Here is a 26552-nt window from a genome sequence, read left to right as displayed (position 1 = left end):
TGATGGTAGGCTTAGCGCGCGTAAACCTTGACGGGAAAACAACGAATGACAGGAAGGAGCGAGGAGGAGAGATCATCTCGTGATTACTAGTCAAACGAGGAGCGATGCGTGCATGGTAGGAGAAATCAAGGCAGAGAGAAACTCAAATGGATCACTCTCAGTTCAGTCACAGAGTCGCGACGGGCCGAGAAAGGCAACCCGAGGCTTGTCATTCAACTCGTAAACGTGTTCGCGAACGCGTTTGACAAACCTGTTCGGATGCAGCTGATCTCGTGTGTGCACCTTATCGTTTCGTATTTTTCTCGTCGTCGGTGCCGCGAGCGTCCTATTCTCCGATTAGGAATCAGGATCTGCAAACAGATGGCGAGTTCGGTGCGCGACAGGTGAGAGTGATTGTAGATCATCACAATAGAAACTCATGTGTGCACGTGTGTCAGTGTTCGTGAACCTTTCCAGTGTTGACTAACACTGTTTGAAATTTCCATTCATCCTGAAACAGAATTTTAATTATGGTTAAAATATTACTCGATACCATATATAATTGTTTATATTATTGGACCGATAATACTGATAAAAAATAATTAAATGGGAAAATTGGCAGATGTTAGTGCGCGAACCTATTTCCGCCTTGGCTTTTATCTGCCAGTTTTCCCATTTAATTGTTATTACACTGAGCCTATTGATATTATTAGTGATAAAAAATATCTATTATGGATACGTCATATATATTTCTTTTTCATGTTTTCAAAATACCGATAATAATTGACAAGAATCTCAAATATGTAATACGAATCGATGCTTTATTTTAAAAATTAAATTTGATACTTCGCGTACATGTTGACATACATATTTCTCCGGTAGCCATATGATAAAAATATATTATTAAACATATCGTGTATCCTCTAAGAAGCGATTATTTTTGGAATTTTACTCCTCGTTATCAAGGCGATTATATCGTGCAGCTAATGTAGCGCCTTAATGGCGGAAATCAGTATTTTATTATGTAAGCGATAAACACACGAGATGCTTCGCATTATTTTACATTACCAATAGAATCGTTTATTATCTTCTTGTTCTTCGTAAAATTGCGAAATTGCAGTCCGGGAACTTTATATGGTAAAATGAATTTTAATCGGTGACTCGACCATGAGTCTTAATCGTGGTATAATCATTACAATGGATTTTTCTTTGTATTCTAACGCGCTCTTTTATTATTTACTCACATTGTCGGATGTTGCTAAGCGGAATTTAATATAGTATAATATTCATTATGATAAATATATATATATATTTATAGCTAAGCTGACTGACATGTCGTCGAACGCGGATTTGATACACCGAGGAGAACGATGATAAGGCCGTATCATATTTTACATGCTCAGTCTACTAATCAATACTTTCTGTTATTGTTTTTCGCACGAGATGAAATTTAAAAATCGAAACCGGCAGTTCATGCTGTAACGAGCTCCGATGCGGGCCAGATGACAATTCTTTGGAATGTAAGACTCGCGATATGCAATTTCGAAATATTGACAAACATTTGCAAACGAAATTATTCTGCGGAAACTCTTAGAAACTTTGACGTTTACGGACAAACTATTGTCAAAATTTATCTGTAGATATGTAGATAGTTAAGCCATTATCAGGAAAGTCACGAGCGAAATACGCAGAATGGTAATGGATTTACAAAACACAAAAGTTTCCAAGTCCTCGTTTTTTTTTTTCCTTTTCTGATATTCACCGCTCCTCGTCTGCCGGCACGAAATTGTGACCAGATTATTGAATATCTCTCGAATTCGCATGTCCTCAACAAACAAATATAGCTATTTAATGACACGTGTAATTTACAATATAATTGTTATCTCTGCTCTCTCGTCTCCCGTGCATGCGGTGACAAAGTTTCAGTCACGTTTCATGGAAAATGCGGATAGAAAGTTTTGCAACGGCCGGGAGCGCGTTGCGGATGTAATCTTCCTGTCACAATATAATTTCTATCACTTTTTAGATTTACAAAACACAAAAGTTTCCAAGTCCTTGTTTTTTCTTTCTTTCCTGACATTCACCGCTCCTCGTCTGCCGGCACGAAATTATGACCAGATTATTGAATATCTCTCGAATTTGCATGTCCTCAACAAACAATAATTTTCTAGGAAGAGAAATAATTTTACGTAGTTTCCGACAGGAAAAAAGAAAAAAGTATTACAGAAAACACATTCCTTCTTTAATCAGAATAAAATTTCTAGGAAATCAGTTGTAAATGTGAAGATGACATTTTCATAATTGTTAATTGAATTTAATTAATTTTAAGATAATTTTTAAGGTTTTATTGTTTTTACGAATAAAATTCCGGTAAAATTGAGCTGACATTTATAGAAATCGTTTCTAGCTCGATCTTAGACAATTGGTATCTTATTCCGATATCGTAACTTCGTAGAAGCGACGATATCTATAAAATTGCACAAAGAACGGATAGAAAAGAGGCGTCTTCTTTCTTTTTATCAGTTTTAAAGTCCATAGATAAAATTAGACCACACGTGTACGTTGAGTGCTTTTTTTTCACGAATGGAATAGAGACAAAAAAAAAATATACGATATAAAAAGATAAGCGCTATACTTATAACAGAATCTGAGATTGCTATCATTTTGAACTACTGTCGATTATCGTAATCATCAGATACTTTATTTCGGATATCTCGGCGACATTAATCGATTTCTCTGTCTGTTACAGATTCTTATCACTCGCCGTCTTGTACTGAGTCCGATACAAGTCCGATCGATCGGAGAGAAGGGGCCCCACTGAAAACGCGATACGTTAGTGCTCCGTACAAACGCGGTGGAAATTCCACCGTGTTCTCCATTTTCGCATCCGTGTATATCGTGCGTTTACGCCTTCCCGGCCCTTTCCCCGTCTTGTTTCGCTGCCCTCTTTTGCGTCGCGAAGCAATCTTTCGATAGCTGATAGATCGAAGGGTCCACAACGGAGTTCCTTCTTCGTCGAGCGGGTGCGAGCAGGTGCGAGACGAACGTCGTGGCGTGATATATCATCGCCGGGCACAATGGCTTGCGAATTCTTTAAGGTGAGTCTGTATTTCTTCATTTATGATAGATGGCTCGTGTTTCGAGATAATAAAGGTCCCGTGTTACATTCGATGGTATCGGTCGTTGCGAGTAAAAGAAACCTCTGTTCTAAAATGTAAAGTTTTGAAAATGGGGAGAATTCTCAAAGATTTTATATATATTAAGAGTAGTGCTATATTATTTTTCGCATCATCGTTTAAAAAATGCTGACGTTGAATTTATTAGGGCAGGAGTTCGAAGCACACGAGTGGAGACCAAGTTCGTAATTTATCCTCTTTAAATATGAAACGTCCCGTCTGCCTGAAAGCCCTGTAAAGTGAACCTTACAAATTACATCAACAGACTTCCATCACCGTGGCAACTCTGCATACGTTATACAATAATCGCTCCTCTTTTCTAATCATTATTCGCAAAGTAGCTTTAAAATCCAAACCTTACTACATAGAATCGGAAACTTTTTTACTCGCAACGACTAAACGATATTATTCGCAAAAGTATTTGATTTTTCCCCTGAAATATTTATGTATCAGTCCAGCGAGACTATCGCTCGATGTTGCGTAGCGTGCAATCGAACACTCTTTAAAAAAAAAAAAAAGAAAATATTGAAATTGATTGCCGCGATTCTCGAAACGGTGATTCAATACCATCCCGGAAACTTTTGTGTTTCGTAATTCGCCTGTAGGCGATGTCATTCGCAGAATCCCGTTCTCTCGTTCTCGATGCAAGCCGAGGTTAGCGGCCGTTCGAATGTGACGAGTCTATAGTTTGTTTGCAACCGTCTATATCCTCTACGAACGGAGTAACTTCTGCTCCGCCGGGATCGCGAACTTTGGAGGGCAAACGCTATTATTTCAGTTATCCTTACTCCAAGCCGACGTCTCATATTATTAGCTGCGACGCGAGCGAAAGCTGCCCGTTGCAAAGTTGAAGCATTTTGTATGCATGCGCATCACGCGGGCAAACTTTCCGTAAATTATTTCTGTCCCGTTGTCTGCCAGACGGCTCTTACGATAGGACGCGAATTTTCTAAAATTCGTTTTGTTCATTTATTAACGAGCGTGATGAATTTTTGCGAGGCTTAATTTGCAACGGAACGCGCGCGCGCCGATCGCGATAGGCGTTCCGTCAATAAGCGAGATATCGCTCGGATGTTTTATTTATATATCGCGCTGTACGATATGATTCACTTGGACAATCTTGCCGTCGCGATACACGATATTATTTTTCGTTGTATCGCGCATTCCGTTAGTTTCGTCTGGTAACTATAGAAAAATCTATTCCACAAATAATCGCGGAGACAAGCGTCACGAAAGGATCGTCACTGGCACTTTATCGAAATGTCGTTAGTTATCGCAATGGATACGCAAACGGTAAAAAGAGGAGAGCATGATCGGAGAGGACCACTGTATGTACGGCTTCCGTCTGTCTTTGGGCGCAGCTTGAACGATGGCCGATTCACGCGGCTTCAAGCCAATAAACCAGTTGTGGCAGAGCGCGACAGTGCCGACGGATCAGGATTCGGAGTGTCTCTACGAGGAGATCCCGGGCCTCTCGGGGTCTCAGGATACGGACCAGCCGGCTGGTGCCGCCGTTGGGCACGCGGTGCAGGGGGAGGAGGAAGAGGAGGAGGAGGAGGACGAGAACGTCGGCGGCAGCAGGGGAAGTCTCGATTTCGGGGTCCAGGTTGGAGGTAGCGGCGACTGGTGGGGCGATCAGTCGGGGGACCGGGAGGACATCGTCGCCGGCGGCGGTACCGTCCCCCGTAGCAGGACAGTCGGCAGGAACGGCCGATCGGGATCGGGGACGAGCGGCGGCGCGAGATCGCGCAGCGGATCGGCCGATCGGCGTCGGCCATCGGATCGGGCGCGCCAGCAGGACATCGTCGTCGTCGGCAGGGTGGAGGAGGAGCGGTATGCCGCGCGCAGGATCCACGTGGAGCCCGGTACAGGCGCCGTATTGCCGCCACCTGCGGCTACCGGCCTCAAGCTGACCAGGGGGCGACCAACGAGCCAGAGCACCGTCGCCCGTTACTTGCACTCGGCCAGCACCAACGCCTCGGCGACGCATCACCATCATCATCATCACGGGTTGCACGGCCAGTACCCACCGGCATCCGGCGCCAGGACGACCGGCAGGCAGCACCGCCATCATCACTCTAGTCGCGGCGGGTTCAGTAATGAGACGCAGGAAGAGGTACAGGAGGACGATGAAGCCACTCTACGGGAGTTGCTCGTAAGGTACGTTCGTACGATCCACGCGAACGACCGGTCTCTCACACTCTCTTGGTTTCCCCTCCTCCCCTCAAGTCGGTGTACACTACTCCAATCGCGCAAATTATCGCGATTATCGAGACAACTTCCGTACCACACGCCGTGCTCTACGCCAAGAGGAAGAGTTGTTGTCCAAGTTTTGTTGATATCTTCGGTAGGATTATCGTAGCGATACGAGCCGTTGGACCGAACGATTATTATCATCGTCGTGTTCCCCTCGTTTTTGAAAAACGAGAGAATGTACGAAAGGATAATGCACAATATATACTTATTTTATTACACTGCTTTTTTAGGATTGCAAAGAGAAAGATTTAAGGTTTTTATGCTATGCAAAAAGATAATTATGCAAAAAATGTCTGGCTTATTACTGCTGATTTATATCGCAATTCCGGGCTCATATGGCGGTTAGTCCTCGGCTGCTGGGCTTCTTAGATCTTTAGCATCCTTGGACTTGACATAATCGTTATCGAAAAACCAACAAGGCTTTTATAACAACCCGAAACACAAATTACGTTACCCAAGGATGATTGGCGTCGCCACCGAATGTCTTTAAGAATTATCTGGATTGTTGGACGTTGGATAGCGTCGATAAAAGTTTACGAAGAATTCGCGCTATCGTCAATTCCGCAAACTCTTGTCGACGCTCATAACGTTGCAAACTATTCGCGATTTTTGCAAGAAAACGTCCCGCTTATTAAGGCTATTCAGATGAAATTCGAGCGACCAGAAGCTTATACTATTCACTTATTATTCGCATTGTTCGTGTCGGATGATACGTTAAGCTTCTACGACAAGATGTAATTCTGAAATAATACACGAAATGATATTTTTACGGTGTTTTACATATAATCTTACAATAATCTCTCACAATAATTTTTTTTTTTCTTTTCCAAAAGCCGTAGAAGATTAACTCGGCGAACGTTGCGAAAACGAGTGATCATGAATTTCAATTTGAAATATTATTCTAACATAGTTTAGCCTTAGAATTCTGTATTGACTCTCACATTAGTAGTGATTTCTTTTTAGGATCTTGTATAGAGAAATCATACTTTACTCTTTTCATGACGAGTGAAGCGTAGAAAGTTTTCTTTTAGTTTCTATACTTATGTCTAAATAATCTCATGTGGCATGATAGAGTCGCAGTTATTTTCCGACATTCAATTCCCGAATGATTTATTCTCGGCTTGCTCCATTTCTGATACAAATTTTGAGTTTGATTTAAATTCTTTCTCGAAGAATATTGCATTTATTGTTAATTAAAATTATATAAAGAGCTGTATATATGTTACAATAATCGAGAAAAAAAATCGCGGACAAATCCATAAAAAAAAAAAAAAAAATTATTTAGAAGTAATTATCGTTCTTCCGACATTACAAAGTCTCTTCTATTCCGACATCCACGTTTTCATTATCGCGAAATTTGATTATTCCAACATGCTTGTCTACGGATATTCACATTGGATGGACGCTCCGGCTAATATTAACAGTCACGAGAGACTTGGCATTTTAAATCTCTCGCGAGTGACTTAGCTTAGTACTTCCGGTAAAACAACGTGTATGAGCTCTCGAAACTTGCATACCAATCAAGGAGATACTTGTCGTTCTCTTTTATCCGCCGTGTTAAAGTGCTCTCTCCTCGCCGAATCGATAACGCTTACTTATCGATCAAATAAAGCTTCGCCCCACCAATGAAAACGACTTTACGACCGTACCATTTTCCATAAACATCGTTCTCCCGAGAACCTAACTGTGTTGCAAATGCATCCAGGTAATTCCGGCCTAAGTGTGGCGGTGCCTTTTACTTTACGATAATCACGTGACGGCAAAAGAGAAAAGAAAGAAAGAAAAAAAAGAAGGAAAAAGGAAAACGGACGCGTCTTCCCCGCTTATTATTTTATATAGACTCTCTATGTATCCGAGAATGCAATGCAAGGCTTTGTGCCATGCCATTCATCATTTATACATAAATCACACTCGCTCTTAAGCTCTATTCTTGTACATACTACACACTCTCGGTCTCATAACAGTCGATAATCAGACACTACCGATGCCGTTGTTATGGAATTTTTTGGCTGCGGCGCTCGCAGGCTTACCACTGATTGCTCATTTCATTCAAAATCATATCTCCCTTTCGAAGTCAGGTGCACAAATAAGCTCGCAATAGCACCACTAGAGCTTGAAATGAGGAATAAAAACCGGCCAGCCTACCGGTAATGATATCCGGTTTGTGTACACGGGGATACAGGCAATTGATTCCTAACAAAGCGATTCGCGATGAGATTCTATTGTCAGTTGCACCGCCATTGATAAAAGAATCGCGATTATGCAAGGGAATTGCGTACATAGTCGAAATATATCCCAAACGAGAATGAAAAACGTATTCTTGTGGGATATTTTCGTCGAACATAATAGATGGATTGTGACTTCACTGTATAAGAATCTCAAAATGTTACTCACTTTTGTGCGACACAAATAGTTTTAATCACGAGCACGATTTCGCTCGAGGATCTGCGCGTAGATCCTCGTAAAATGACAGCACTACTACATACTTGTTGCTCGATGTGCCATCGCTGTGACTTATTTGTGTGCGTGTCTGAATACTCTTTATCACTCTCATGAGATCATGCTGATTTTTTGTAAATTATTTTGCCGACTGTTCGTTCCGCATAAAGTGATGGGCCATTCAAATTGTGCAAGCTCGCTTGTGGACGCGGGCGGCTAGGCAGGGGTGAGTAAGCTGGCGGTGCGTCGCATGGTGATGTGTGAAAACGTCTCTTTCACACGTGACGGTTCCGTCTCTTTCTTTTTTTTTTTTCTCTCTCTCTCTCTCAATAGAAGTGAATTGGACGTCACGATTACTAAATGCGAGCGAATATATCATTATGACATGATTTTTTGACTGAACCACGACTGTGTTTCCAAACTAGGTAAAGTTTTACAGAGTGAGTGAAATAAGAGAGGAGGCAGGGGCGGGCGTCGTCGGGCCTTATATACCCCCTCTCGCCGTGTACACGTTACCTCTCCACCTTTGGTTGTGGACCACTTGACAACAAGCAGTTCAGAGTCAATTGATTGGATTTGGTGGATAATCCAACGTACGTACATATGTCTCGTGTGAACAAAGCAAAGAACAAATAGATCTCTGTGAGAATAAGACGAAATACTGAATCAAGAGGAGTGAGTGGGGAGGCATAGAGGCTACTGTAGTTTCGGAACACAGCCATGGTCTCCCTACCTCCCAGGTACATGACAACATCATCACTGCTCTCTCTCTTTTTTTTTTTCTTTTTTTCTCTCCCATCTTTCTCTTCCTTGTCTCTATCTATCTACGTATGTACACATATCAAAACTAGTTTTGTACCACTCTTGATTATTTTTCTTAAATATGATAAGTAAAAAAAGTTAAATACAATCAAGTAAAATGTATCATATATAAAAACGATCTTTCATCTCTCTCTTTGAATGCTGAGATTTTTAAATGTACATATTTCTGAATGCATTTCTCGATAAACTGTTGGATGCTTAGATTCTCGATTTCCCAGTATCTTGTCGTTATCATTTTTCATCGTTCGAATAGCGGTGCAATCTTTTGTTTGATAAGTGTACATATTTTCGTCTCTCTATGTCTATATCTGTTCGTCACCCCTATATCTTCTCCTCCTACATCTTTTACATTCTATCTCATCTCTCCTCGCGTCTCTTCGAATCATGTGCTCATTCATTTCTGCTATTCACCTGCTGCTATTCATTACATATTTTAGAAAAAAAAAAAAGAAATCTTTTTCTCTCGCTCTATTCTATTATATCTCATCTTAAGTCACTCTTTCTGCTTGGCTGTGCACATCGATCGATGAGTTTGCCAATTCACCGTGTTCGTTCGAAAGTCTCATGATCCTCCATGATCACACATGTATACGTATTATGTACATTGAGCGCGTGCGAGATATCAGTCATTTTCACTCACTTGCACATTCCTGCATCGTGGCTATAGAAATAATTGTATGTGCCGAGAGAAGAGATCCGAAGGCGGTATAGCTATAGGTTTGCGAGATTCTAGAATTCACGGACAAAGAGTATCATTTCGACATTCTCTTTCTCTCTTTCTCTCTCTTCAATAAATATTGAAGCACTTTATATCTACACATACGCGAATTCACAAACTTCCATCTAATATGTGCACAGCTGCAAAGAATATATTTATATATATATTCATATATATTCTTGTGGGATATTTTCGTCGAACATAATAGATGGATTGTGACTTCACTGTATAAGAATCTCAAAATGTTACTCACTTTTGTGCGACACAAATAGTTTTAATCACGAGCACGATTTCGCTCGAGGATCTGCGCGTAGATCCTCGTAAAATGACAGCACTACTACATACTTGTTGCTCGATGTGCCATCGCTGTGACTTATTTGTGTGCGTGTCTGAATACTCTTTATCACTCTCATGAGATCATGCTGATTTTTTGTAAATTATTTTGCCGACTGTTCGTTCCGCATAAAGTGATGGGCCATTCAAATTGTGCAAGCTCGCTTGTGGACGCGGGCGGCTAGGCAGGGGTGAGTAAGCTGGCGGTGCGTCGCATGGTGATGTGTGAAAACGTCTCTTTCACACGTGACGGTTCCGTCTCTTTCTTTTTTTTTTTCTCTCTCTCTCTCAATAGAAGTGAATTGGACGTCACGATTACTAAATGCGAGCGAATATATCATTATGACATGATTTTTTGACTGAACCACGACTGTGTTTCCAAACTAGGTAAAGTTTTACAGAGTGAGTGAAATAAGAGAGGAGGCAGGGGCGGGCGTCGTCGGGCCTTATATACCCCCTCTCGCCGTGTACACGTTACCTCTCCACCTTTGGTTGTGGACCACTTGACAACAAGCAGTTCAGAGTCAATTGATTGGATTTGGTGGATAATCCAACGTACGTACATATGTCTCGTGTGAACAAAGCAAAGAACAAATAGATCTCTGTGAGAATAAGACGAAATACTGAATCAAGAGGAGTGAGTGGGGAGGCATAGAGGCTACTGTAGTTTCGGAACACAGCCATGGTCTCCCTACCTCCCAGGTACATGACAACATCATCACTGCTCTCTCTCTTTTTTTTTTTCTTTTTTTCTCTCCCATCTTTCTCTTCCTTGTCTCTATCTATCTACGTATGTACACATATCAAAACTAGTTTTGTACCACTCTTGATTATTTTTCTTAAATATGATAAGTAAAAAAAGTTAAATACAATCAAGTAAAATGTATCATATATAAAAACGATCTTTCATCTCTCTCTTTGAATGCTGAGATTTTTAAATGTACATATTTCTGAATGCATTTCTCGATAAACTGTTGGATGCTTAGATTCTCGATTTCCCAGTATCTTGTCGTTATCATTTTTCATCGTTCGAATAGCGGTGCAATCTTTTGTTTGATAAGTGTACATATTTTCGTCTCTCTATGTCTATATCTGTTCGTCACCCCTATATCTTCTCCTCCTACATCTTTTACATTCTATCTCATCTCTCCTCGCGTCTCTTCGAATCATGTGCTCATTCATTTCTGCTATTCACCTGCTGCTATTCATTACATATTTTAGAAAAAAAAAAAAAGAAATCTTTTTCTCTCGCTCTATTCTATTATATCTCATCTTAAGTCACTCTTTCTGCTTGGCTGTGCACATCGATCGATGAGTTTGCCAATTCACCGTGTTCGTTCGAAAGTCTCATGATCCTCCATGATCACACATGTATACGTATTATGTACATTGAGCGCGTGCGAGATATCAGTCATTTTCACTCACTTGCACATTCCTGCATCGTGGCTATAGAAATAATTGTATGTGCCGAGAGAAGAGATCCGAAGGCGGTATAGCTATAGGTTTGCGAGATTCTAGAATTCACGGACAAAGAGTATCATTTCGACATTCTCTTTCTCTCTTTCTCTCTCTTCAATAAATATTGAAGCACTTTATATCTACACATACGCGAATTCACAAACTTCCATCTAATATGTGCACAGCTGCAAAGAATATATTTATATATATATTCATATATATATATATATATATATTTCCACTGTAGTGTCTGTTACCCCTCACACTCACCACACACACCTTAGACGTGCTTTTAGTGGCGTTTATATTTTTGTCTGCTATTGTTTTCTGCAACTTGACATTATTTACTACATAAATATATACTATATATAGAGAGAGAGCCGATTGTACATATATATATGTATAGATTTATAATTCTATCTCATCTCTCCTCGCGTCTCTTCGAATCATGTGCTCATTCATTTCTGCTATTCACCTGCTGCTATTCATTACATATTTTAGAAAAAAAAAAAAAGAAATCTTTTTCTCTCGCTCTATTCTATTATATCTCATCTTAAGTCACTCTTTCTGCTTGGCTGTGCACATCGATCGATGAGTTTGCCAATTCACCGTGTTCGTTCGAAAGTCTCATGATCCTCCATGATCACACATGTATACGTATTATGTACATTGAGCGCGTGCGAGATATCAGTCATTTTCACTCACTTGCACATTCCTGCATCGTGGCTATAGAAATAATTGTATGTGCCGAGAGAAGAGATCCGAAGGCGGTATAGCTATAGGTTTGCGAGATTCTAGAATTCACGGACAAAGAGTATCATTTCGACATTCTCTTTCTCTCTTTCTCTCTCTTCAATAAATATTGAAGCACTTTATATCTACACATACGCGAATTCACAAACTTCCATCTAATATGTGCACAGCTGCAAAGAATATATTTATATATATAATATATATATCTGTTCACGTGCTATTCGTGTTACATCTATCCAACATTCCCATGAGCTGCCGAGCTAACGCTGACTCGCCACGTTTTCGAGTTCTCGAGGGACAAACGTGCTCCGCACTTTTGCACCTATATCAAATCGTCTTTTACTTTTATTCTTCTCTTTATTCTTCATAATGTTACGTAACTATCGTTGCGGATCTTCGTATACCTCATGTACGCGATATAAATTACGCACGCGAGAAAGCGAGATGAAACGCGCGACACGCTAAACCATCTCGCAGGCGAAGATGCTCGGCAGTTAAACACGGAGATAGTTGGATTTTATCTTAGGGATCTATAGGCAAATAGCTTTAGCCTTGTACGTCTAGTGTCAGTGTGCTCGACAATGTTGTCGATCTGCTCGCCCGTACGAATCAGCGAGATTCACGCGGGGATTATGTGTGTGGGAACAGTCTGCAGAAACAGGTCAGCGTTATGAGTATGAACTTGAGTGCCAAGCTGGACGAGCTGCAGCGGGGTGACCGCCAGCTGGAGACTACCGTCGCTCTCTGCGAGATCCGCACGCAGCTGCAGGAGCTCACGAAGAGCGTAGAGTCTTGTCAGAGCGAGGTCAGCGAGGTGAAGCGGGACATGGTCGCGATTAAGGTACTCTATTCGATGCGTCTATTCTTTTGGATTTGAACATTGCCGATTCAATTATTTCTGATTTAGACTGATCTTTAATTTACAAATAATGATATCGAAGCAAAAAGAAATATATAAGCACGAAAATATTATCCCAAAAAAATAATTTAATAATAAATTTAATAAAATTTTTTTTAATATAATTGCGCTAATTTTTTCAAATTAATATCTAAAGATTAATATATAGCGAGAAAAATTTGGCTGTAGAACTATTCTATAATTTTTTTTTAAGTAAAAGAATTAAAGACGCCTCGTCTCTTTTGTATAAAAGTATAAGACTGTAAAATATCACAATATATTCCATCAATTACGGATAACGAGGAAAAAATCATATGCGTGTAATCGAAAAAGAAAATAAAGTTATATATACAAATTGACATAGAAAATATCACATCTAAGAATATAAAATTCCTGAGTCAGTTGACGTACTCTTCTTTTAATCGTGTAAAAATAGTATTTGGTATGTATGGAAGAGTGTCTCAGGTATTTTTTTTTTCCTGACACGCAGCACGAACTAGATACGGTACAGCAAGTTAAGGAAGAGATAGAGGAATTACGGGAGTACGTGGATCGACTGGAAGAGCACTCCCATCGGCGGAAACTTAGACTCCTGGAGCAGGTGATTTCCGGCTTTAAAAAATAATGTTATTCTTTTTTACACAACTTTTGTTTTATGTTTTAGAGAAATGCTTTAACGCAAAGTTTGAGTTATCGCGTTGCGAATGGTTGCCTCTCACGTTATATTACTTATGCTTTAATTTGTTTAGCGATGTGTATGATTTTTATCGATAATGTGTGTACGGGAAACTGTTAATAAAACTTGCGGAATTAAATCCTATGTTCTTGTATTTTTATTTGATTTTGCAGTACTCCATTGCTCCATTTATATTTGATGCACTTTATTAATTTCCTTTCCTTTTATTACATTTTGCGTTTGTTAAAAGTATGTATGTTGAAAGAAATGTGTATTTCTCACGTACGTAAACACATGAACAATAAATCCGATTACTTTCAGGGACTGACACTTTTCCTATCGTATGCGATACTGGCAGCCGTATTGGGAATGTTGCAGTTTGGATACAACACTGGAGTGATTAACGCGCCTGAAGTGGTACGTTTTTTTTTTTTTAACATAAAAAAATGCGGCTCTGTCTATACATATATGTACAATAAATGTCACAAATAATTTTCATAAGCGAATATTTGTTTCTGTTAATTAATCGCGCTCAAACTTTTTGCAGAACATAGAGAATTTTATGAAAGATGTATACAAGGATAGATACGGAGAGGATATTTCGGATGATTCTGTCAAGACATTATACTCTGTGGCCGTGAGCATATTCGCGATCGGTGGTATGGTGGGTGGTTTCAGTGGAGGAACGATCGCCAACAGATTTGGCAGGTTGGCGTCAATATTATATCAGCCTCTCGATTTTATATATAATTAATGCTTTACAAATTGTAATTTATATATTCCTGTACGCTTTTTTTATTACCTATCTTTTCGCTCGAAATTTCTACTTATTGGAAAATCTGGATAATAATTGTTGCATAATCACATTATATAAATAGAAGGATACAGAAATTAACTTCGGCCTTCTGTTTTCTGAATCATAGAAAGGGAGGCTTACTGCTAAACAACGTGCTGGGCATCGTGGGGGCGTGCCTGATGGGTTTCACAAAGCTCGCTGAGTCGTACGAAATGTTGTTCTTCGGACGGTTCATCATCGGTGTCAATTGTGGCTTGAACACCTCGTTGGTTCCCATGTACATATCGGAAATAGCGCCATTGAACCTGAGAGGCGGCCTAGGCACGGTGAACCAGCTCGCTGTTACGGTGGGCCTCCTGGTCTCCCAGGTGCTGGGCATCGAGCAAATCCTTGGAACAAACGAGGGTTGGCCCGTTCTCTTAGGACTAGCTATCTGTCCTGCCATTCTACAGCTATTGCTGCTTCCAGTTTGCCCGGAATCTCCAAGGTGAGATATAAAATTCATACACACGTAATTTCAAAACAGATCTTCTATTTTCGACTTGAATAGGCTTTTCCAGGAGTTTAATCGAAGAATTCGTCGAATTCGAAAAATTAATCGAAGAAGTTATGAGAATAAAAATATATCGATTTTTAACTCGTTACATTTCAGATAATTTTTTGCTTGCAATTGATATATACAAGCGATATTACAATTAATGAGAAAAAATGCTTTCAGATATTTGCTCATTACTAAACAGTGGGAGGAAGAGGCTCGGAAAGCTTTGAGAAGGTTGAGAGCCAGTAACCAAGTAGAAGAAGATATTGAAGAGATGAGAGCGGAGGAACGAGCTCAACAAGCTGAGTCTACAATCTCGATGACCGAGCTTATATGCAGCCCAACTTTAAGAGCACCTCTCGTTATTGGTGTGGTTATGCAACTTTCGCAGCAGCTTTCGGGTATTAATGCCGTAAGTAACGATTTTCATGGTATAACTCGTCTATAATTTCTTTTCCATCACCAATGTTATAGTTTTATGGAATCTGATATAAAATTATTACGCTTTTCCAGGTATTTTATTATTCCACGAATCTGTTCACTAGTTCTGGTTTAACGGACGAGAGTGCCAAGTTTGCAACCATTGGCATTGGTGCCATTATGGTTGGTATGACGCTAGTGTCCATCCCGCTCATGGATAGGACAGGAAGGCGTACATTGCACTTGTATGGTCTCGGTGGCATGTTTATCTTTTCAATATTCATCACAATTTCGTTTCTCATAAAGGTGAGTTAAAATTTTAATGCGTTATTATGAAACGTGTTCATTGTTATTTTAATGATAAGCTACAGCTGATAATAATTTAGATTTGAAATTTTCCTGTTACTTGCTTTCGACAGTCGTAATATTATTTTAAGAACAATTACGAAAAAGATTTAGTATCGTAAAAAATATTGAGGAAATTTTCTACTGATGTTTATCGCTATGATGTTTATCGTTAATTTAATTCAAACTAATAACTGTAAAAAAAAATAATTAAAGTACGCTATTCTCTCTACATAATTCTATATATTGATATAACCATTTATTCGACGTTATTTAGAAGACGTATAACGATAAAGATTCTATTGATTACAACAAACTAATATGTTTCAATACTGTTAAGAACTTTGCGCTTTACTAAGGAAAATCGCATCACAAACGACAAATGAATTGTACATAGCTACGTATTTGCGCTTTGACACTTTATGCACCTTGGCGAAAGGTGTACTTAACACTTTGTTCACAGCTGGAGTGCAGCACTGCACCGACAGTGAGAATCACTATTATATTTATACGAATTTTTGCATCACTATGTCAATTCATGTTAATTTCTCCCCACCATTCATGTAATTAATAAGTCACATCCTATACCCGCATGCCATTTCTTTCATTTGCATTGTAGATATTTTATATTTCAATACATGTTAACATTGTCTTGCTCGATACAAATTTTCAAACACGACGAATATATATTTAAGAATCGTTTTTATAAATACCCGTAACTGTTAGCTAAAGATGAAAGTAATCGATATTATAAAAGCGCGAGATAAAATACGGGAGTAAAGCAATGTGTCATATGTATCATACGCTTGCACGTCGTTTTGTTATTTTGGCTTACTAGCGATTTTGCTTCTTGATAACCCAATTCCCTTCCCTCCCCTTCACCATTGACGACCTCTTTCGTGACTGTCTGGAGGAGACATTTCCCGTTTATTAAGCCTATGTTCTATTTGGCTCAAACCTGTCACTCTGTATGTCGCATCAACAATTACATCCGCAATTAACATATTTTTAAAAAATAATCTCTCTTATAATACGTTTATCTATATATCTATTATTTTTTACGAATAAAATTCGTAAGATGATTCTTCAGCTACTGAATGTCTGGCACCGACGCTTTCACACTTTACAGAATTTGATAAAGAATAATTTATTCTTCGATTAACTACAAGAGCCATCATGTACAATTCGCACCTCATATGTTTTTAACGACATTCTGTTGAGGATGATTAATTTCACTCATACAAATTGTTCGAGAAAAGATGTACACACCAGACTTGTATCTCCGAGACTGCTTGCACACGTGGATGTTTTGTATGTACAACAACGATAGCATTATATAATATATTATAATCGAGGTCAAAGCAAATCCTGGCACTCATCATGAAGAGCAACTTCACCGCTTAACGAGAGATTGTATTGTACATAACAAGGCACTGTCATTATATACGAGGAGATACTTCTATCGCCTTCATTACACAGGGTTGAGCTACGCACTGCATGCAGTACATTACAAATTATTACGCATACGTTCGACATGTGTTTCGGAGTTTTCAATTGATTTCTTGGGCCTGCTGTACGATTTATTTTATTTTATTTTTTTCCTGAGGCTCCTCCAGCTGCTCAGGAAAGAAGAACACGATTCTACTGCCTGATAGGAGTTTTTTGGCTATGTGCAGGAAATGATCGACTGGATGTCCTACATCTCGGTAGTGTCTACTCTGTGTTTCGTCGTGTTCTTCGCCGTAGGACCCGGATCCATCCCATGGATGATCACGGCGGAACTGTTCTCCCAAGGTCCCAGACCCGCCGCTATGTCTATCGCGGTCCTCGTCAATTGGATGGCTAATTTCTTGGTCGGCATCGGTTTTCCAAGCATGAAGGTAAGACGACGACGATGACGGACAATCGTCAATTTTTTTTTTTTCAATAAATTTCCTCTTTTCGTGAGAAGCGAATAAATTGGAAATCGTAGAATGTAACAGGCGAAAAAACTTTAATATCATATATAATTATTGTACGTTAGCGTGTTATTTAATAACACAGTAATATAATAATTAAATATGATAAGTTCAATTTTCTACAAGCTTGCTACGCCGGTATTTGTGTGTTACAGACTAGCCTTGAAAACTACACGTTCCTACCGTTCAGTGCATTTCTAGCCATCTTCTGGATCTTCACGTACAAGAAGGTTCCTGAGACCAAGAATAAAACATTCGAAGAGATTCTAGCTTTATTCAGGCATGGTAATGACAGGTATGCAGCACATAAGCAACTTACTATCATCCCGTACGTACCACAATAGCAAAATGTTATATACATAATTGAATACTCTGCATCCGCCTCTCTCTTTAGTTTCTTTCAAAGGGAATTCTTTGGTACTTTACTACGTACATATACATGTATATACTATACATATGTATAGCTTAAATCCTTAAATCGATAGTCCCTTCAATGTGTATCCCGTTCATTTTTGACTCGATACGTTTTGAAGTTAACTAACAATAAGAGAAACGAAATTCACATTTTCGAACTAATAACCGCACAAGTTCTTAACCGTTAATTGCACAAGGAGAAGGAGAAGTTAGAGGGCTTAGATAAATTAATCTTAAAATATATATCGTACTTTTGACGTATAATGTACTGTTATCATATCCGTCCGAACATTCATCCGTCCGTCGATAACGAAGATGTTCGTCATATTTATAATAGAGATTTTCTGGACTCTTCAAAAATGAGAAGGAGTTTTATAATTTGTCGAGACAATCGTGGTGTGTATCTTTTTTTTTTCTATATATAAATATATACTGTATTATATATCGTTGGGATAGTACATTAATACGCTACGCATTTTTGCATGCATTGCTGTTCTCGTTCGAAGCAATAACAGAAGTCGAACTGTGATAAAGTTTCGTTTTTTTAAGAGGAGGAAATTGATTTCTACTTATACGGATTTGTATATAGTACTTGTAAGTACGAGCTAAAGTAGAGTTGTAAATTCCACTTAAAAATTTTGTCACGCGCTTCATTTCCCTTCGTTGCATATATCTCAAACTTGTTTCGTTAAGCTGTTGCAAAGAGAATACGTTTTTGCATACAATTTGCAAATAAGACGCAACGCGCTAATCGATAGCAAGTAGAAGAGGCAACGTGCACGACATTGCGAATCATGTAACAAAATTATTACACGAGAAAAGCGTTAAAAAAAAAAAAGAAAACAGTCAGTATCCCGTAGGTTATTAGTTTCTGGGAATGTAAAATACGAAGAACGTAATTTTAGCATCTCATTTATGGAATATTGCGAACGAAGTACAAATCGCTCTTGATCCTCCCAGATCGGTCTATAAGTCTAGATGATACTCTGTTAGATTTCTGAGAGAGGATCATGTAAGAATTTATCCGCTCTATGTTACGTAAAAGAGCGATCGATCATGTAAACACCATTATTTGACTTATTAACAAAATTGCGATTTCTTTCGTATAATGTAATTTGTAAGAGACACGTTATTTATTCGAGTCGCGAGTTCGAGTTGAAGATTTTATAGTCTTATCGTTATATTTTCAAGGCCAAATGTGGATATATTTTGTTTGTTTAACGTACTGTACATGTATCGTTTCAATAAATTGATTATTTCATAGTTCTCTGGGTAATCGATTTTCGTTAATTTCCGTGTTTCGTTATTACGATGACGACGATTGTGTTCGATATATCGTAATTGTGCTTTCTGTGTTATTCGGAGCAGGAGCAGCTTGCGGGACAGCAGACTTTATGGGTGAGTCCTGCTACACACGTTACCCGTTACTGTGGTGGCTTTGTTACAGTATATTATACGAACATATTGATTATACTATTTAACTGCATGAAGATAAATGATCAAAGACACCACTAATTACATATTCAAAAAAGGGATTATTTTTTATGCATTGAAAAGAGAAAATTTCCATAACTATGCAGCGAATAATTAAAATACTTTTCTCCTGCAAAAGGTTAATTTAAAACTCTCCCATAATTCTTAGAGAATATTTCCGTAAGAGATACAAAATGGAAATTGAAGTAAATATTTTTCCATCTCTATCTCCGTCTTATATAAACTTTATTATTCTTATTCTCCTTATTAATATTTTTTAAGACGTGATTGAGAGAGATTGATAAAATGCTTTAAAAAATAATCTCCATTCGATCCCAGCGATTATCATAACTTTGGTCTAAAGGCCTGGCATGTCGAAACATCTTTACTTACTATCCAGCTCATGCGAGTCTCCATCTCATTGCGTAATCAGTCAGGCTGATTAAGAGGGAGAGAGAGAGAGAGAGAGACAGTTATACATACATAGCTGCATGGACATAAGTTGTTACCATATAAATTGTTCGTTTTTCTCTTTTGTGGAGATACATTTCACAGTTTCTAAAAGTTCGTCAGGGCTATTATGTAACCGGTATATATATATATATATATATATATATCCGTCGCGATTGCGATAAGTCGGACGGTGCCGTATAATTCCGCGGTCCATCACTGCCGTTTGCCGCGCTCTTCTTACCTCGAATAAATCCTCGTGTTTACAATTACGTGACAATCGTGCTCTCGCGCCTCTGTAAACTTTACGCTCGAATTCGAAAACACCGAGATAATCTTTTTCGCTTCCGCGAACACACACATACACACACACCGTTGGCTAAAATCACGTACATAACAGCCCCGATCACTTGACTTCCTCTCCTGGAGCCTCGTATTTTACAGCATGCTCCTTTTAGTATACATACAATGCCCAGTAAGTGTTTCGGCGACAGGCAGAGTCTTGAAACAAGTTTTTATGTCGATAGTTGGCACGAGTTTATGGCGCTGTATTGTGCGACTTGCATGTTAGTGCTTACGTTACTGTTTGGCGTACCAAAAGCGTTTTCTGAATTGCGTTAAGGGATACTTGACGTACTACTACCACGACGAATGTTTGCGATCAGATAATCAGATGCGGCCGTCGTTTTGCATCGTCGCTCAACGTCGTGTAAAAATCGCGTGCGATAATTCAGTGTTTCCTTAATTTCTACGACGAGAGCTTTATTCGTTTTATAAATGCGATCCGTATACGAGGCGTATTCTTCCTCTCCTTCGTTCCCTCGTCTCTCACGATTATTTTCGACCCAGGTTTTGCCGAAACATTCGAAGAATTTTACTCGTCAGGAATGAATCGGTAACTGGTTACATTGCTTACGATTTAACAAAAGTTTCTTCAAGTCATTTGTTTCTCGAGACAAGTTAATTAAGAAGCGCCAGGGTAATATCAACGCGTTCATAATTGGATGGTAATTAATAAGGGCCAAAGATACTGCATCTGAGCTTTCTCGCATTTTAGTTCGTTTGTATTTATCGTAGGAAACTCTTTCTCAAAAGCATTCTCGCAAAGATACGGTGATGGAGAAAATCCAAGATGTAAATACCAAGTGTTTTATGAATTTACTAATTTGCTTGCAAATTTATTTGCTCAATCAATAACAAACTAACAATAATGCATTCTACAGCTTGTAACAATTTAAAGCTAATATTGATGTCGAGTTATATCAACAATCTGGTTTAACCGGTTTTATATTAGCAACTCGGTGTTTTCTTCTACTTCACAATTCTATATCTACAACATAGGCGAGGAAAGGTAATGTAGCTATAGCACAGTTATTGCAATTTAATATCGACACAACCGGTTTGTATTTTCCAGCAACAAGGAAAAAGTTTCGAAGCAGTAACATAGCAGTGCTTCGAAAATTATCTAATCGGCAAAAAATAATTATAAAATTTTGTTATTAATTTTTTTTTTTAATTGGAATATTTAAAATCAATCTAAATTTCAGACAGTAGCTTATCTATAATGCTATGCTATTGATTAGGAATTATCTTATTGTTAGATATAGATCACACATTATTTATCATTTATCTTATATGTCGTTGCAACACTAAAAGTTTCTGATTATCAATTATCGTTTTACCAGAAACGTTATCGTTTTACATTGTATAGACGTCAATTAGTATAGATTATATTATGATACTCGGCTGACGTAGTTCGAGATACGAGTCATCGAATACGCTAAAGAGGAAAGTCGAACATCTTTTTTTTTTTTTATCCGTTCAGAATGCATTATAATTATACGTACACGTTCCAGCAAACGAGCTTATGATACATGTGCAAATATCCGCGTAAAGATAAAAATAGGATTTCTCCGAAACGAAAGCCAAAAACGATTCGAGGTTCGTTTGGACATGTAACGTTATTGTCTTGCAGGGAAGAGGAGCTCGCCACTAACTCTAGCACGGAGACCGTTCTATCTGACGCCAAGATTGTCAACCATACCCACGCTACCGATAAACTATAGATCTAAACAATGAGAACGTATCTATAATCTGCAATCGATTTATTCGGAGAAAGATATCGGAGAAAGATATCGTGGACGCTCTGGCGTGGTTAGCCAGAAACTATTATTGATCTACATATTGTTATATACATATATATATATTGAATGAAATAAATCCTCGTGTTTACAATTACGTGACAATCGTGCTCTCGCGCCTCTGTAAACTTTACGCTCGAATTCGAAAACACCGAGATAATCTTTTTCGCTTCCGCGAACACACACATACACACACACCGTTGGCTAAAATCACGTACATAACAGCCCCGATCACTTGACTTCCTCTCCTGGAGCCTCGTATTTTACAGCATGCTCCTTTTAGTATACATACAATGCCCAGTAAGTGTTTCGGCGACAGGCAGAGTCTTGAAACAAGTTTTTATGTCGATAGTTGGCACGAGTTTATGGCGCTGTATTGTGCGACTTGCATGTTAGTGCTTACGTTACTGTTTGGCGTACCAAAAGCGTTTTCTGAATTGCGTTAAGGGATACTTGACGTACTACTGCCACGACGAATGTTTGCGATCAGATAATCAGATGCGGCCGTCGTTTTGCATCGTCGCTCAACGTCGTGTAAAAATCGCGTGCGATAATTCAGTGTTTCCTTAATTTCTACGACGAGAGCTTTATTCGTTTTATAAATGCGATCCGTATACGAGGCGTATTCTTCCTCTCCTTCGTTCCCTCGTCTCTCACGATTATTTTCGACCCAGGTTTTGCCGAAACATTCGAAGAATTTTACTCGTCAGGAATGAATCGGTAACTGGTTACATTGCTTACGATTTAACAAAAGTTTCTTCAAGTCATTTGTTTCTCGAGACAAGTTAATTAAGAAGCGCCAGGGTAATATCAACGCGTTCATAATTGGATGGTAATTAATAAGGGCCAAAGATACTGCATCTGAGCTTTCTCGCATTTTAGTTCGTTTGTATTTATCGTAGGAAACTCTTTCTCAAAAGCATTCTCGCAAAGATACGGTGATGGAGAAAATCCAAGATGTAAATACCAAGTGTTTTATGAATTTACTAATTTGCTTGCAAATTTATTTGCTCAATCAATAACAAACTAACAATAATGCATTCTACAGCTTGTAACAATTTAAAGCTAATATTGATGTCGAGTTATATCAACAATCTGGTTTAACCGGTTTTATATTAGCAACTCGGTGTTTTCTTCTACTTCACAATTCTATATCTACAACATAGGCGAGGAAAGGTAATGTAGCTATAGCACAGTTATTGCAATTTAATATCGACACAACCGGTTTGTATTTTCCAGCAACAAGGAAAAAGTTTCGAAGCAGTAACATAGCAGTGCTTCGAAAATTATCTAATCGGCAAAAAATAATTATAAAATTTTGTTATTAATTTTTTTTTTTAATTGGAATATTTAAAATCAATCTAAATTTCAGACAGTAGCTTATCTATAATGCTATGCTATTGATTAGGAATTATCTTATTGTTAGATATAGATCACACATTATTTATCATTTATCTTATATGTCGTTGCAACACTAAAAGTTTCTGATTATCAATTATCGTTTTACCAGAAACGTTATCGTTTTACATTGTATAGACGTCAATTAGTATAGATTATATTATGATACTCGGCTGACGTAGTTCGAGATACGAGTCATCGAATACGCTAAAGAGGAAAGTCGAACATCTTTTTTTTTTTTTATCCGTTCAGAATGCATTATAATTATACGTACACGTTCCAGCAAACGAGCTTATGATACATGTGCAAATATCCGCGTAAAGATAAAAATAGGATTTCTCCGAAACGAAAGCCAAAAACGATTCGAGGTTCGTTTGGACATGTAACGTTATTGTCTTGCAGGGAAGAGGAGCTCGCCACTAACTCTAGCACGGAGACCGTTCTATCTGACGCCAAGATTGTCAACCATACCCACGCTACCGATAAACTATAGATCTAAACAATGAGAACGTATCTATAATCTGCAATCGATTTATTCGGAGAAAGATATCGGAGAAAGATATCGTGGACGCTCTGGCGTGGTTAGCCAGAAACTATTATTGATCTACATATTGTTATATACATATATATATTGAATGACGGAAGAGAGCTGTAGCGTTCATTATATAGCGTGAGAAACTGTGTTAATCGATACGCACTGTGTAATTTCACATTATAAGCTACGATCCGATCTCGAGACCAGCTCTCGCTAGCATTTTACATACGAACTTACGAATATTTCGGCATCACCGAACCAGACCATCACGTTCATCATATTGTGAAATAAATCTGTCTGTTTATTTAATTATCCGGATTGAGTTTCTTTCTCTTCCATTCGTGTTGTGCGCCGCAAAATGTGTTCACCGTCAGGATGTACTCTGATTTCTCGTTCGAGTCGGCGAAGCCAAGTCGTGATTCACGGGACGACTCCACGAGAAATCGTATTATCCTCTGCACTAAGATGTTAATATATGTGTGTATCATAATTTGCTGTTTGTCAAAATTGTGACTTTATTTATTTGTAAATATTTCCCTTCATCTTTTTGGTAGGAGATTATCTCTCGATGAATTTTTTTTAGATGTATAATTTGCCACAGGTTGCCGAATATAATGTTTGATTCTTTCTCTCACTTTTTACCTCTCTCTCTTAGTATAAGTATACATATACATAAATTTTACTACACAGGCCAGTGAAACGCTGTACTAGTATTACAAGATTAGAAACTGTGAAATGAATCATTATATACATATACGTATTTATATATATTGTCAAGTGTAAAAACACACGAGCATCCGTGAAATTCGCGCACGGATTCTTGGCGTTGCTCGTGATCTCAAGATCCGTGAATCCGTCCAATCGTGGATCCACGGATCTCTGAATCCGAGAATGATCGATACGTACGGTCACAATAGATGGTAATGAAAAGAGTAAAATGTAATTTATTCTACGTACAACATTTGTTGTAACTCTCTCTAAAACGTCGAATAATATTTAGATTCGGATAACCAGCTGAACAATCGTTTAGGATATCAGTGGGTTAAAAGATATCAATTCTCATTCATTTATCATCTCGTCAAAATCGTAAATCGCGCAATCAGCATAAAGACGAACCTACATTTTCCCCTCTATAAATTTCGCATCTTGAGTTTTCTTTGCATCTGTAGCTGTGTTTCTCCTACATTTACTCATCATTCATTGTTTAAAATGTCATATATCATCCAGTTTAATAAGTTCAGCTGATCATATCGTAGTCTATGGTAACATCCGTCATGGTAAAATTGTAATAACGGTATAGCTGGCTCCAATAGATTTCCGATTCGAGTAAAAGCGATTAAATTAGGAAAATATTGATGGCGAATGATAAAATAAAATTGTGAACTCTAGCAATGTATTTCATAAGATGCAACACAGTGCATGTCGAGTCGATGCTCCGGAAGAAAATTCATGTGATGAGAAAAGCGAAACAAAAAAGAGAAAAGAAAAAAAAAGAATCAATAGAAATGTGATTTAAAGAAATGGAAACTTGGACAAGTCGCGTGATGTTTTACAGGAGCATGCTAAACTGTGTGAATGCATTAGAGGGACACATACCGCCAGCAGAGAGCGCAGCCCTGATGGTGGCAGAGGAGAAGCCACATCCTGATTCATGTAAGGCTTTAAAAAAAAAAAAAAACCCTGACCAACATCGTTAACACGATAATGTGTAAAACCCTGTCATCTTCGTCTGCAAGACAAACAATTCTTTAAACACGGCTGTAAATTTATCGAAACAGAATTTTATTCTCTTTCGATGCACTTTGTATGATGATTACGGATGATCAGGTGTTCTCGGTTCAACAAACGAACTCAATCCTTCGTAAACTTTATATCCTTATCTGTTAATAGGTCGTTGGCAATGTTTTGGCAATTTAAACGAATGAATGAATTGAATGAAAATTGACATACGCACACTGGCTGACTCTATTAAATATAAATCGAAATTAGACTTTTCGGATTAGCTCCTTTTTATTATATCAGATTTTTGCATTTTTATCATTGCTTATTTATTTTATATATATCATAACTCTTGCATATTATGTTTAAAAAAACTGTTAATAATTTTTTTAAACACCTGATCATCTTATCTATCACGCATTAAACTTTTGCATTAAATTTTTCTACATATATTAAAACAATAGGATTGAATATTTTTAAATCATTAATAAATAATCGAACATAGCAGATCATCGAGTGTACAAGAATTGTTTGCCATGTGTTGCTTTACGCGCATACTCATCATTCTGCATGCCATATGTATGTTCGTAAGTTTTCCTGATTTGTAGTTTCATTGTGGAACATCTGTTTTGAATTTATTTGCGAACGTTACTTTTCTGCTTTCAGTATAATTCGAAAGTGCAGAGGCGTCAAAGTGCTGGTTATACGACAATCAAAGTATACATTGTGCTGCTTCGACAAGACATACACGAGTGATTATAGCGAGAGAGAAAACATTATCAAAACTTTATTTATCTTTTCGCGATAACAAGTAAATTAAGAAAAAAAAAAAAGACGGATCATAATGTCGCAACGTG

At 38.3% G+C, this 26552-nt stretch overlaps 1 protein-coding gene across 7 annotated transcripts; it reads left to right on the top strand.

Annotated features, from left to right (window-relative positions):
- Nucleotides 1–151: 151 nt before the first annotated feature.
- On the top strand, nt 152–26552 carry LOC115239797 (glucose transporter type 1). 7 transcript variants are annotated; one of them, XM_029814531.1, is made up of 15 exons: nt 152–383; nt 2729–3077; nt 4517–5315; nt 12583–12775; nt 13323–13433; nt 13830–13925; nt 14056–14216; nt 14432–14791; nt 15023–15254; nt 15356–15568; nt 17263–17487; nt 17721–17860; nt 19348–19377; nt 25532–25629; nt 26362–26495. In XM_029814531.1, exons 3-15 carry the CDS (start codon nt 4525–4527, stop codon nt 26364–26366), a joined length of 2655 nt encoding a protein of 884 aa, XP_029670391.1. In that variant the 5' UTR covers nt 152–383; nt 2729–3077; nt 4517–4524; the 3' UTR covers nt 26367–26495. The 7 variants fall into 7 exon arrangements, with proteins under 7 accessions (XP_029670391.1, XP_029670395.1, XP_029670393.1 ...); XM_029814535.1 differs by lacking the exon at nt 19348–19377 and having other exon boundaries at nt 17284–17487; XM_029814533.1 differs by lacking the exon at nt 19348–19377.

Source organism: Formica exsecta, unplaced genomic scaffold, assembly GCF_003651465.1.
Source record: "Formica exsecta isolate Colony F162 unplaced genomic scaffold, ASM365146v1 scaffold395, whole genome shotgun sequence".
NCBI classification, from domain to species: Eukaryota; Metazoa; Arthropoda; class Insecta; order Hymenoptera; family Formicidae; genus Formica; species Formica exsecta.
The sequence above is the reverse complement of the archived record's forward strand: the minus strand, read 5'-3'. Positions and strand labels throughout refer to the sequence as shown.